Genomic DNA, 15134 nt, shown 5'->3' on the forward strand with positions numbered 1-15134 from the left:
GATAACTACCGGCATGTTTTCCCACGATGTATCGTGATTTGCTACATAACTATACACGTGCACTTGTGTTAAAGCTGTTTATATAAATAATCGTTATCCGTATGATGTCCCCAGGAACGGAAGTCCGTGATGCTTAGATGGGAGGATGTCATGACAACGACTTGTTGTTTGCTTGGTTTATCGAATTGTGAACAGTCAGGGTCATTTTGAAACGGAGCCTTCTTATAGTAGCTGGTGAATACCACACTGAACAACCTAAGGGAGTCCCGCCACATATCAGCCAGATCAATTATGTTAAAGTGTCTTGCCAAAGAACATAACAATGACAGCACAGACCAGCCCGTTCATCAGCTTCCCTGAGAAACACAAGTCGACATTTTTGTGGGCGGATGACAGATCATGTCAGTGGCGCTCAAATGAGGGGATGTTAGTGGCGCTCGGATGGACAGAGCCCCACTCGATTTGCACTCTTCTCCTTCTAGAATATATCTTCCGGTCCGATTTGTACCTCTTCTGCTTCTGAAAGATCTGCTACCTCTTCTGTTTCGAAGCTGGAAGAGTTATCTTCCAAGATGGCGGCGACCATGTTTTAAGTGTGCGAGTGATGAGTTTCACTAGAGAAGGATTTATGACACATACATGCACAAGTTTGTGTCATAGTGTTTGAGAAAACTTAAAAACTTGTTTGTTTTGGGTTATATTCTGTCGGTTTACTCGATTTACATATAACGGAATGCGATCTTCTTAGAAGGCTCCTCTCCTGAGAAGAGTGCAAATCGAGTGGGGCTCCGATGTCATTAGCGAGAAATGGACGTCATATGCCGCTTAAAAACAGCTGGCAAATGATAGAGGTATATTAATGTATGACTGGTCAATTACAAATACATGTGTTAGTTAGTTTTTATTTCATCCAAATGCAAAACAAGCATATAGGGAACAGTACGTTCTCGACATATCTCGGGTCTCGGAACTCATTTCATCCGTGTAAAGTTTCACCTGTGGTATAAGAGTTGATATCGCACCCCTTTAAATCAATCGTCTTTGTCACCTTGAACTATGGTACTCGATTTATACGGATATTTCTATAAATCTGCCATTGATGCATATGAATGATATAAACAACGTTGTGATCAACCATTTCCATATTTAACATTACTCAAGTTTACTAGCCTTCAGGCAGACAGCTGAACAGGGAGACCAGACACTCATAAAAGTTGTGATAAATCTTCAGGGATTTCGATTGTAATGTCGTTTACCGTATTCGACAGTTTGGGGGGAAATGAATGAAAAACATTTCAAAGCGTAAAGCATTTTATTCCTGAATCACGTAGTGTAGTATTGTCGTACAATGCTGTGTTGATTTACTTTGAACAATGTTTCTACATGTTATCTCTCTACATGTAAGGTCAAATGGAAACAGGTGCCTGGGAAAACCAGTAGTTCGAAAGAGGAAAAAAAGTAATTTAAAAAAAAATGAGTTGAGTTAACATTAGATAGGTGACATTTCCATTTACACGTTTACTTTCCATTCGTTTTTATTATTACGATTTTAGAGATGTGGCGATTTATGAAACGGCTGTTCTATACTATTATCCAGCAACACCTGTTGTTATGGTGTGCAATATAAAACTGTACATTAACTTTTACCATATACATTTATAAATGGAAAAGCCGATAAATAATTTCAGTAGATGCAGTGAAAAATGTGATTTTGTATTATAATAACCGATACAATGCGTCAACATGACAAGCCAAATATGTCCCTTTGACGGAGACGATATCACGGCGTTTGATATTAATTCAGGCCAAGATTTATGTTTTCATTGCTATACGATCATTATATCAAATTACCCAGTATATGTTTCTATTATCAATCAAGACCATGAAAAAAAATGATTTAATGCTGATGCATCTTTGATGTAATGTCCGTAGGCGGAGCAATATTGTTCAAAAACTCATTTTTGTCCAAATTTCACAAATAACACAAAGTCATCGTCCATCTCGATATAGGCCAAGCCGAAGAATCAATATCACTGTCGAACTACTGTTGAGAGCCAGTTTTTCGAACTTCCTTTTGGTTAACGGGACATCGACGCCGCCGGAAATTGCCAAACTAATATTGGATATTCTACAGATTTTATGTTTGAATGTGAAAATCGGTTCCCATTAAAGACTTAGAAGTTACTACAAAGTCCATTAAAAACTTAGTCTACAGAAGTGAAAAGTCATTTGTTTACATAACTTTGCGTTTAAACACGACCTTAAGTTAATGTCAATAAAGACACATTCACGTGGAATCTCGTCAATTCGGTCCTCTTTACTCGACAAACACGAGAGTCCATTCTTCCTGTATGATAGGATGTGGTGACAACTCAGTACATGTCAGCAGAAAGTTGGTCTCGGACACCTGGGGTACTACCTCTAGACACCAAGGGAACACACGGTCACGTCTCGGGGTGTCTTACTTCAGGACACCTGGGCTACTACCTCTAGACACCAAGGGACACTACATGGTCACGTCCCGGGGTATCTTACTTCCGGACACCTGGGGTACTACCTCTAGACACCAAGGGGACACACGGTCACGTCTCGGGGTGTCTTACTTCCGGTCACCTGGGGTACTACCTCTAGACACCAAGGGAACACACGGTCACGTACCGGGGGACCTTACTTCCGGACACCTGGGGTACTACCTCTAGACACCAAGGGAACACACGGTCACGTCTCGGGGTGTCTTACTTCAGGACACCTGGGCTACTACCTCTAGACACCAAGGGACACTACATGGTCACGTCCCGGGGTATCTTACTTCCGGACACCTGGGGTACTATCTCTAGACACCAAGGGGACACAAGGTCACGTCTCGGGGTGTCTTACTTCCGGTCACCTGGGGTACTACCTCTAGACACCAAGGGGACACACGGTCACGTCTCGGGGTACCTTACTTCCGGACACCTGGGGTACTACCTCTAGACACCAAGGGGACACAAGGTCACGTCTCGGGGTACCTTACTTCCGGACACCTGGGGTACTACCTCTAGACACCAAGGGGACACACGGTCACGTCTCGGGGTGTCTTACTTCCGGTCACCTGGGGTACTACCTCTAGACACCAAGGGAACACACGGTCACGTACCGGGGGACCTTACTTCCGGTCACCTGGGGTACTACCTCTAGACACCAAGGGGACACAAGGTCACGTCCCGGGGGACCTTACTTCCGGACACCTGGGGTACTATCTCTAGACACCAAGGGGACACAAGGTCACGTCTCGGGGTATCTTACTTCCGGACACCTGGGCTACTACCTCTAGACACCAAGGGGACACACGGTCACGTACCGGGGGACCTTACTTCCGGACACCTGGGGTACTACCTCTAGACACCAAGGGAACACAAGGTCACGTACCGGGGTATCTTACTTCCGGACACCTGGGGTACTACCTCTAGACACCAAGGGGACACAAGGTCACGTCTCGGGGTATCTTACTTCCGGACACCTGGGCTACTACCTCTAGACACCAAGGGACACACGGTCACGTACCGGGGGACCTTACTTCCGGACACCTGGGGTACTATCTCTAGACACCAAGGGAACACAAGGTCACGTACCGGGGTATCTTACTTCAGGACACCTGGGGTACTACCTCTAGACACCAAGGGAACACAAGGTCACGTACCGGGGTATCTTACTTCCGGACACCTGGGGTACTACCTCTAGACACCAAGGGACACACGGTCACGTCTCGGGGTGTCTTACTCCCGGACACCTGGGGTACTACCTCTAGACACCAAGGGGACACACGGTCACGTCTCGGGGTGTCTTACTTCCGGTCACCTGGGGTACTACCTCTAGACACCAAGGGAACACACGGTCACGTACCGGGGTGTCTTACTCCGGACACCTGTGGTACTACCTCTAGACACCAAGGGACACTACATGGTCACGTCCCGGGGTGTCTTACTCCCGGACACCTGTGGTACTACCTCTAGACACCAAGGGACACTACATGGTCACGTACCGGGGGACCTTACTTCAGGACACCTGTGGTACTACCTCTAGACACCAAGGGACACTGTATGGTCACGTACCGGGGGACCTTACTTCAGGACACCTGGGGTACTACCTCTAGACACCAAGGGAACACACGGTCACGTACCGGGGTATCTTACTTCCGGACACCTGGGGTACTACCTCTAGACACCAAGGGAACACACGGTCACGTCTCGGGGTATCTTACTTCAGGACACCTGGGGTACTACCTCTAGACACCAAGGGACACTACATGGTCACGTCCCGGGGGACCTTACTTCAGGACACCTGTGGTACTACCTCTAGACACCAAGGGACACTACATGGTCACGTACCGGGGGACCTTACTTCAGGACACCTGGGGTACTACCTCTAGACACCAAGGGGACACACGGTCACGTACCGGGGGACCTTACTTCCGGACACCTGGGGTACTACATCTAGACACCAAGGGACACACGGTCACGTACCGGGGGACCTTACTTCCGGACACCTGGGGTACTACCTCTAGACACCAAGGGGACACACGGTCACGTACCGGGGGACCTTACTTCCGGACACCTGGGGTACTACCTCTAGACACCAAGGGGACACACGGTCACGTACCGGGGGACCTTACTTCCGGACACCTGGGGTACTACCTCTAGACACCAAGGGGACACTACACGGTCACGTACCGGGGGACCTTACTTCCGGACACCTGGGGTACTACATCTAGACACCAAGGGACACTACACGGTCACGTACCGGGGGACCTTACTTCCGGACACCTGGGGTACTACCTCTAGACACCAAGGGGACACAAGGTCACGTACCGGGGGACCTTACTTCCGGACACCTGGGGTACTACATCTAGACACCAAGGGGACACACGGTCACGTACCGGGGTGTCTTACTTCCGGACACCTGGTGTACTATCTCTAGACACCAAGGGGACACAAGGTCACGTCCCGGGGGACCTCACTCCCGGACACCTGGGGTACTATCTCTAGACACCAAGGGGACACAAGGTCACGTCCCGGGGGACCTTACTTCCGGACACCTGGGGTACTACCTCTAGACACCAAGGGACACTACATGGTCACGTCCCGGGGTATCTTACTTCCGGTCACCTGGGGTACTACCTCTAGACACCAAGGGAACACTACACGGTCACGTCTCGGGGTACCTTACTTCCGGACACCTGGGGTACTACCTCTAGACACCAAGGGGACACAAGGTCACGTACCGGGGGACCTTACTTCCGGACACCTGGGGTACTATCTCTAGACACCAAGGGAACACACGGTCACGTACCGGGGGACCTTACTTCCGGACACCTGGGGTACTACCTCTAGACACCATTAAGGGGACACACGGTCACGTGCCGAGGTATGTTACTTTCGGACACCTGGGGTACTACCTCTAGACACCAAGGGAACACACGGTCACGTACCGGGGAACATTACTTTCGGACACCTGGGGTACTACCTCTAGACACCAAGGGAACACACGGTCACGTGCCGAGGTATGTTACTTTCGGACACCTGGCAATCTCTCTCACGTTGTGCGGTTAGGGGACAGCAACAATCTTTGGAGATATTGAATATCTTGTGGGGCAATACTTGGTCACCATCCGGACACAAGTTACATGCGATGCAGTCAGAAGGTACTCCGAATGTCGCTGCTAGGTCAGAACCATTCGGAATATCACAAGCACACACCTATCACACCCGTGCATCCTGCACATATGGGAGGCCACCTTAATTAAATGACCATAAAACTGTTGATTGGACGTTAAGAAAATACAAAACAAAACCATGATCATTTCAGAATGTTCCTGCATACATCATACGATACTTATCTATTCATAAAACAGAGGGTGGGCTTAAGCTTGTATCCATTATAATATAATACTCTACTTGTATTGTCGAACCGTTCGGCCTGTGTACCGTATGTTCGTATACATGTGATGTCATCAAATTACGTATGCAATCAGAATTGTACAGTAATTATTATAATTTGTAACTGATGCAATCAAAATCACGTGCCTCCTCAATATTAAAGTGTGATTCTACGTTGCGTTAGATTCCCAAAGTGCCACTAGAACAAGTCGACCAAAGAGACACTTAGCACCCATTCACACACACACAGATCACTGAATTTGGATTTCGGTAGTGGTATATTCATTGACACGAAATAACATGTTCTCAGGAAAATCCAAAATTAGACGTTTTAATTGTCATATTATACTTTTTTTTATTAAACAAAAAAAAGATTTAAAGACGTTTTCCGAATGTAATCCGATTCTTTAGGAAGATGAGAAGATCTACCACAGAATTACGACGTGACGAAAGGCCCGCCTGATACCGATAATTTGGAGGTGTTTTTATAATCAAACAATTATTCTTACGACTTGTTACCAATTATCGCCACAAGACATATCGGGATTCACCTTATTTAAATCGTCAGAAAATATAGAGGCAGGATTACTTACTAAATCATAGGACATTATCGTAATTACAGAGATCTGAGATAGATCGGGCCACGTCTCAATAATTCTCTAAAGCGATCCGACATGTTACCGCTACACGCCAAGATTGGCGCTTTCTTATAAGTGTCGACCACCCTCCCTTGTCGACAGGTACTAATTCTCTCCAAACCCTTGGTACATATCTACAGACCTTTGATACGTAATGTTTGTGATGTATACAGATCTTGCTGCATTTATTATAAAATATCTACCTGGGCTCAAAACATGTTTCTCTAGAACTAACTCTCCTCCTCGGATCTTTAACACAGTAACTTTTTTGTCGTTATAGATGTCTGTACGGTCCAAACTTTAAATCATAACAAATGTAAGTGTGTTTTTTTCTGTTTATATATCACACCGTATGTACATGAATGTGACAGAATTTATCGGCATTTTTCACACGTGCGTTATTCCGTATCCGTATATACTGAAGGGTACATATGTAAAATTGGTAAATGTGTTTATAACCGTTTTATGACACTAGACCCGTCTATAATACGGAGATAATTATCGTTTTGAAGTAAAATGATTTTTAATCTCGAGTGTCTAAGAGGACCCCATATTGTAATTTATATCATTTATAAGGTCATTTGTGTGATACAAATATTGGATTTATATGATATATTAGTTTTGAAAATATTGCAATAAATATACTTCTTCGCCTATTAGCCTTCCAGCAATATTTACAACCGGTTATTGTCCACGGGTTCAAACGCTTTCTGAACGACGCAACGAGAAAGGGGAGGGTTGGGGTTGGAAGGGTGATATTGTCGGCTGACAACCATTAAATATACGTTTTTATTTTGTGCTAGTGTTCCATTTTCTATGGATTACGCACATCAAAAGTATAATTTGTAAAAGTCATGATTTCCGTGGAATTCATTGATTTATCTCGGAATCTATTCGAGCTAAACACAGATTATACAGTTCATAAACTTCGTTTTACCTATAAAACATTGATCATGTTCTATAAACCACAGAAAAGATATGCGTCATGCATATTTAACATTTTCTTTCATTCAAATCAACAAGCCTTGTGTGACGGACCATTTAACAATACACAGCTGGAATAATGTTCGAAATTCATCTATAATTTCACGGTTGGATGACTTTTATTTGTGTCTATACGAAGAAATGATGATACATTTACGTACTTCATTTTTTTCCTGAAACTACATTTATTGTGGCAACTCCATTTTCATTAATATTAAATTATTCTATTTTCACACTTAATGTAATTATGTGTGAAAAATATCGCTACAACAAGTCGGGTTTCTGTCTTCAAACACTCGCTGAAATTAAAAAAAAAAATGGATGTTCTAAATGTAAATGTCTATCTATTTTACAACGAATGCGAAAAAAATACACTGTGGTAGAAACAAGCGGACAAGCTACTTCTATACATTTTCACGTCCGATCGGGTAGCCGCGCCTGCCTAAATGGAAAGAGAACGGCGACGGCACTATCCAATGAGCCATTCGACCAGGTTGCACAGTACAAATTTGTATTATCAACGTTGCAAACTTTCAATCGTGTTACAGAGTTGTCGTTCTCTACACTCACAATTCAGTGAAAAAAATAAATTTATGTTAAAAAAAATCATCTTTTTTTTTTTAATTTTGCAATAATTTTAAGGCAATAAGCTGTTGTTAGAGGTGGAAGCGAGTGTAAGGAACGACAACTTTTGAATAACATAAAAAAAAATCTAATTACGATGAAACATTATATGAAAGTTCAAAGTTTGATATATGTGAACATCGTTATACTTAATGACTCGGAGACATATGTAACTGAATATCGCGTGCGTAAAATCCATGCAGCGTAGCACAGGAAGAGTTTAGATAGTGCAAATATAGACTGACTAGGAGAAAAATGTCAGAAATACGATCGGAATATACTCTGGTCAACCCGACACATAGGACACGCACTTTGTAAACTTGATACAGACAATATATATGTAAAATACGTCGGAAAGTAAAATTAAAGGCAAACATCCATCTGTAAAAAGCTAGATTGTTGAGGGTAAAGACAAAATCGAACCATTTAGATGGTGAATTATGTAAGGTGATTACTTCGCTCTGCTTACTGTTTCAAACTTCTAAACTTTCTTAATCTAATTAGAATATGTATACTGCAGATTTCGGGGGGGGGGGGGGTAAAATTTCTGTTTTATTATTTATTTGTTTATTTTTTAATTTGATTATCACTGTCTGTGAACTGTAACGACTTGTTTGTAACATAAACAATACAATTGTACCTTTTGTTCCAATTGGTGTTGTTTAAAGTGAATGTGTGGTTAGCTATCTCAGTACAGCGATTAGACCATGTATTATCGGAACATGACAGGTATGTAATAAGCTATGATTGTTTACAGTTGACACGACAATGTCAAACATGTTTACTTATGTCAGGTGTGACGTCACAGCGGTTGACATTTACCTAAGTCGAGAACAGACAGGAACGAGTAAAGATTAAAACAACTGACATATTTAATATAATAACCTAATTAGGCGTTATACAAAGGTCAACGTCAAGTTGAACCTTAACATCAATTAAATAACCTAGGTCGCCTTGGGCTGGTGTGAAATTAATTACTCAGGAACCATAATTACTTTTTAAAACCACTAATTGATATGTGACAAGTAATTAAAACAATCACGTGCTTGAAATGCCTGGAATGTTATTAAGAATATTATGTTTTGACTAATTGGGGTCGTGTTTTAGGATACTAGAAACATCTAAATTGTTGTTTTATTTGATTCACTATAATTGAAATATACTTACTTTTTATTAATTAATATGTGTATATAAAATGATAACTATATTCCTGAAAGTTTGACATGTTTTATATTTATTTGAAACATACACGACTCTTAAATCAATTAGTTTGTATTATTCTGGAATGTTCATTTGAAGTACTTTGTATGCGTTACATGATTGCTTATCTCAATCAGAAAATAGTTCACCGGTCTTCAGTTGTGGTAGGTTTTTAAATTTCAAGCTCGCTTGCATTTTGAAAATTTAACGAATTTCATCAGCACTGTTTGGTCATACATTCATTCCGAGTCTAGTTTGAATCATGCCAACAGACATGTTGATAGTAACGACTTGTTAATACAGCCTCAAATGACAAATTATTGAGTTCATCAATATTTATATAAGTAATAAACAATTAGGATTGAGCCCTTTGTTAAAAATACTTTTAATATAATTTTCTGTAGACTATGTAAACATTCGGACAGGAATGTGTGACAAGCTTCCATACCTACATACCACAGGCGAAATATACACGATTTAGTCAACAAATATCAACTCGAATCACAGATTATAAACAACGACCAGAACGTATTTAATATTTCCCTCTTTCGTTAAGGTAAATACACACACCTACATGTAGATTGTAAATGAATCCTTCTATATTAATCTATACAAAAATGGGTCACGGCTTAGTATTTATCGGGTAAATATTTACACGTGGAAATATTTTAGCTGTACAATGAATTTCTACTTGTTAAAGTTTTAATGAAGGGGACTTTGGAAGTAAATCGGGAATCCGACAACCGAACACTATACCATGGGTGTTCACCCTAAATCACAAAGACTCGTCCTCCATAACGGTACATGTGATTGTTATCATATATAAGTATACATGTATGGACTGTGAGGTTAGTCGTTTTTGTTCTAAATCAGCGGTAAGATGAAAAGTAAACCATTTTAACGAAGCAAAAGAAGTGATTAGATAACAGAAATAAACAAAAACAAAATTACAGATTTTTTTTTATATTCTTTATGTGTCAGTCTAATTGGGCATGATTATATTTGATGGCAGCATAGCATTATTCTGATAGGGGGCGACTGGGAGGGGCGACTTGGGGGCGACTGGGAGGGACGATTGGACGACTGGGAGGGACGATTGGACGACTGGGAGGGACGATTTGGGGCGACCGGGGTATAAGGGAGGACTTATTTACTTAAATGAATTTATTGATTTAACCATATGGTAACATCCCCGTTCCTTCAAAGTGACCTAATAATTTATCATATATTAAAGGACTTTGCCTCATTATCACAATTTCTGCGATAGACGTCGAATATGAACAAATACATTTACATGTAACAACATACGTGGTACAAAATGTTTAAGAGAGTTTCGAGAGATTGGCTTGACACGTTACTTCAAACTATGGTTATCCAGTTGACATCACGATCTCATTTGGAGTTACATGTATTCTAAACCCTTGCTTGACATATATAACTGGTGGTTCTATTGTCACAGTCGCAGTTCTTAATCACTGAACATGACATTACTTTAACTTGGTTTGGTGACGCTCATCATTCCGGTACGCGTGGGTCTTTTTGTAATATGTTCGGGGTATTTGTGTAAACATATTGTTTGTCGATGGCTTACATCGACTTTATGTTAGATTTACGATTTCAATTACATTTTGCTACCCCCTATTTCTATTAACCAGCAATTGTGCCTTAAGTACATTGAAGTAATAAAGGTGGGCACCAAATAAAACTAATTATCATTTTAACTTCATCAAAAGTTTCTAGGCTATACACCATGAACATATCCAAACACCATCAAACATCTTAATTTTAACTTGTATTTGATTCAAATATATTTCAGAAAATCAGTTACATCATAACCGCCCTTTCACCTGTTAACATGATATGCCACATCTCTTGAATTACGGTCCTTGTGATCCCGTAGTTACCCAAGGAACATGTTGCGATACAAAATTTGATCTTTGGCGGTCGAACAAGATGAATTTAGCTGGAGGGCTATCAGAGCATCAGTGTGAAAGACTGACAGGTTTTAGCATTTTGAGTAGTATAGGCGTAGCAATCATCATTGTTAAATTGGAAAATTGGGTTTCAGATTTTTTATTTGCAATGGTCAGTTATAACGGAACCCGATGGAAAAGTTCTGCCCTGACAACAATGGCGGCGTTTTAGGGATGGTATGGTGCTATACCATTCCCAGGTAAATAGCTAATTAACCGGTCCAGGTGTTTAATACATGTCCACACAGCTAACATGTCTGTAATCAAATTACACACATGAATTCCGGTGCTGCTTTCTGATATTGCACAAATACGCAGGATAATTAAATGACCAAACGCGCCATTAATTATTCAATGTAAAATGTCAAAAATATTTGGGGCACAACAAGGGAAAATAATGTCTATTACTGATAATTAGATGTACACCGTTTGCGCATGCTCACACAAGTTAACGTGCGAACAAATGTATGTAAACAGTATATAAATTAATAATAAGGCGAATAAGATTTCTTGATTAATTATAGAAAATGCCAAGAAAAAAATTACTCTTGTAAGGTACACCGAAATTTATTATTCTTTTTAAAGAATTTATAACATGATTCGAAAGAAAGAAAGCTTCATGGCTTGAAAAATATGAAAATGTTATACAAAATCAGCCTGTGTTTCGAGTTTCCCGGGAAAGTCAAGACCATGGACCTGATTAAACAATTCATTAACAAACAGAAAGTTTAAAAGGAATGCGTGTCTGTGAGAAACATGTTACACAATGTTCCGATTAATTAATCAGATCTTGACGAAAAAATGGTGTATTTCACAGGTAGTGATGTGTTATAAACTGTGGAACTCAGTAGCGTTCATGTACCGTGGCACTCGGTACACAATCTGAGTATTTGTCGTCACACGAGTAATGGTACAGGTCGTCAGTAAGAGTTTCTGACGAGAAGTCCTTCCTACTTGAGATTTTTAATCCCCTACAATACACATGTTATAAGATCTATGATGAAATTAACTGTTAACATCGGTATGGCATTTTAAAGGGGAAAAAACTTGAAGATTTATTAAGTTCTTATCGGGGAATGAGTCACACCGTTCATGTCTGCGTTACTTCACTGTATTACATAATGATTGTCGCCGGCGAAAATAGATCATTTACAATGCAAGTCAGCAGGAAACTTAACTGACACCGGCTTGTCTGTTTCTTTGTTTCAAATAAAAAATGGGCACATTTTGATTTCCTTGATTGATAATCACATTTACAGAATGCAAACTATTCTTTTCATCAGAGAATTTTACATCCTCATAAAGTATTCACAAAGCAGTTTGATCGAATCAGAGCTATCGGCATGGAAGCCATGCACATGTGTTGTCGTGACCACGAAATATATTCAGGGATTCAATTACACAAAATATTGATTAGAACTTGGATCTCGATCCTAGCGTACGTGTGAACTACCGGTACACACAGCCATCATCATCAAACACTGTAACACAGTCCACGATTAAGGGTGTATGCTACATTCTGATTGTGACGTACCAGACACAACAAAACACTGGTTCCATGAACGTCCCCACTGGTTCGTTGTCGTAATCATGTTTCATCCATCACAATTATTAGGAGAAACAGAATTAACCCGAAATCTAGTAACTGCACTGATTAAAATGCCTCGTTAAAGCTCTCAAGATGTGAGATCAGTCGGAGGACACGTACGTTTGAAATGAGTGAACTGTTATCGGGAGCAGACGACACAAATTTTATACAACTGTACATTCTACATCCATTTTACATTGGTACGTACTAGCTACATGGATCACTCTACAATAATTGAGTGGCGGACGTCGTCATACACAATTATTACATTCCGTGTCGTTTTAAGTTGTCCAGAGCTAGAAAGGAGAGCAGACCTTTCAGGTATCTTATATAATATTTAGTCCATATCTGTTACATAGTGTGCATGTCTGGACTATAAAATACACTAATTTATTTATCATCATGTAGAATCTCTACACACGAGATAGAGACTTCACTGCTGTTTACAATGTATATATCCCCGACAAGCTGAGTTAGACATCTTTTTGGGGAGTCTGTGTCTATGTTAATATTGATAATTCCAACGATGGTGGGATAGATGTATGAATATTCACACGACTAATGAGTATAGTAACAGCCATTGTGATACAGCTGTTACACAAACAACACTATGTAGAACTGTAATAGTATACATATACCTACATTGAATGTGTTATTTATCATATATTTCTCATTCATTGAAATCAGAAAGTGTGTTTATTGATTTGAAAGTGTATATATATATGTATAGTAAACCACATATTGGAGGACCTGTGTAGGCTTAGCCTGTTGTCCAACCATCTTTTATATCTAGTTTCTATCTTTATTATGAAATATTGTATGTAAATCATTTCAAATGCCTTATTGAATAAAATATTTTGAAATGAAAAATTGCAGGACCCTTATTATTCAAACTCGGAATTCCGCCTATTTCTATATAATCCTGCAATGTACTGTCATTACAACTGTCGTTCAACTCAATGGGTTTCTTTAAAATCAAGAGTCTTATTAAAAGGAAATCATCAAATGATATAACAACATTTCCCGACTTACCAGAGCCAAAGAGATCCTCCAACACCCCATTCCAGTCGGTAAGATTTTTACTTCGATAATTTATCTCCGTCATCATCATTTTAAAAGCAGATTTCCTTTTTTGTCAAGTCGTGTTTGTTAAATCCCAGGTAAAAAGTTACACAAATCCAGATAGAATTTCTGCCCCACACCTATGTGGCCAGCTAGCAGCAGGCTCGCTGGCTCGCCATGTATTAGTGTATAACAAATACATCACAAACAAAAAACTCCACACTGAATCCCTCCAGGTAACGTGCACAGGTATTTCCAGGTGAAAACGTAAACCTGGACAGTTGATTACAGGTAAGACACGTGATCCTTCAGTTGGCTGTATATTAAGTAATCCTTGGTGTTTCTGTACAGGTAAGTTATGTAGGATGCGGGTACACTACATCTTCAATCAGACACTTATATATCTACCTGTATATACGCCATGTACAGGTGTAAATTTCTACAGGTATCATGTCCGTACATCAAGAATCTGATTAAAGAGGTACGCCGATACAGGTGTTTCAAGGTAAACACACAATGTAGGCTCTTGACAGTCCGACCGTCGAGCATGTGGTCTAGCGCGGTGTAATGTAAACTCTGTGGTCACGTGACAAAATCGGTGAAATTAGCATATCGACTTACTCAAAGATGGAATATATATATGTATTATGCTTTCGTTTTTACCTGTCTGGCATGGACTTAGTACTGAATACACCATATAGGACTTTACTGGTAGAAATTATGAAGTAAATATTGAGTTCCTCGTTCACTGTTACAAGGAAGGCGTCAAATATTGACAAAGAACTTGGAGCATTTCTGTTGAAAAGGAGGGGATTGTTCGTCCCCGCGTGGCCACCCCTGTACACAAAACCGGGCAATGTTACTCAAGAATACCCAACGCCCTGTCTGATCGCTTATTTAAATACACTCCTAGCTACTGTATCTTGGTTTTCTATTTTTGTAAGAAAGTTTCATATTGAGATTTAGAAAAGGGAATGTCATTTACGTCACAAAAGTTAAGTCTGTGATGAATTAAATGATTAATTGTAGCCCGCTCGGTATTATTACGTATTGAAATAGAATTATTGATTACACTCTAGCTGTCACGAACTACCGGTAATATTTCTATATAAAATAACCCTACTACACTTGTACGAACACTATACCCAGT

General features: G+C 40.5%; 1 protein-coding gene across 3 annotated transcripts in view; it reads right to left on the reverse strand.

Moving 5' to 3' along the window:
* LOC117322466 (F-box/LRR-repeat protein 7-like) overlaps nt 1–15134 on the reverse strand; it is a 69276-nt gene that overhangs the window by 22143 nt on the left and 31999 nt on the right. The window contains exon 1 of one of the 3 annotated variants that reach the window (XM_033877395.1): nt 13955–14540. The exons of the other annotated variants lie outside the window; for them this stretch is intronic. Coding sequence (XP_033733286.1) covers nt 13955–14033 — 79 coding nt within the window. The 5' untranslated portion in view covers nt 14034–14540. Of the gene's footprint in view, nt 1–13954; nt 14541–15134 lie in introns of those variants that run through there. 3 annotated transcript variants of the gene reach the window in all.

Source organism: Pecten maximus, chromosome 2 (assembly GCF_902652985.1).
Source record: "Pecten maximus chromosome 2, xPecMax1.1, whole genome shotgun sequence".
NCBI lineage: Eukaryota > Metazoa > Mollusca > Bivalvia > Pectinida > Pectinidae > Pecten > Pecten maximus.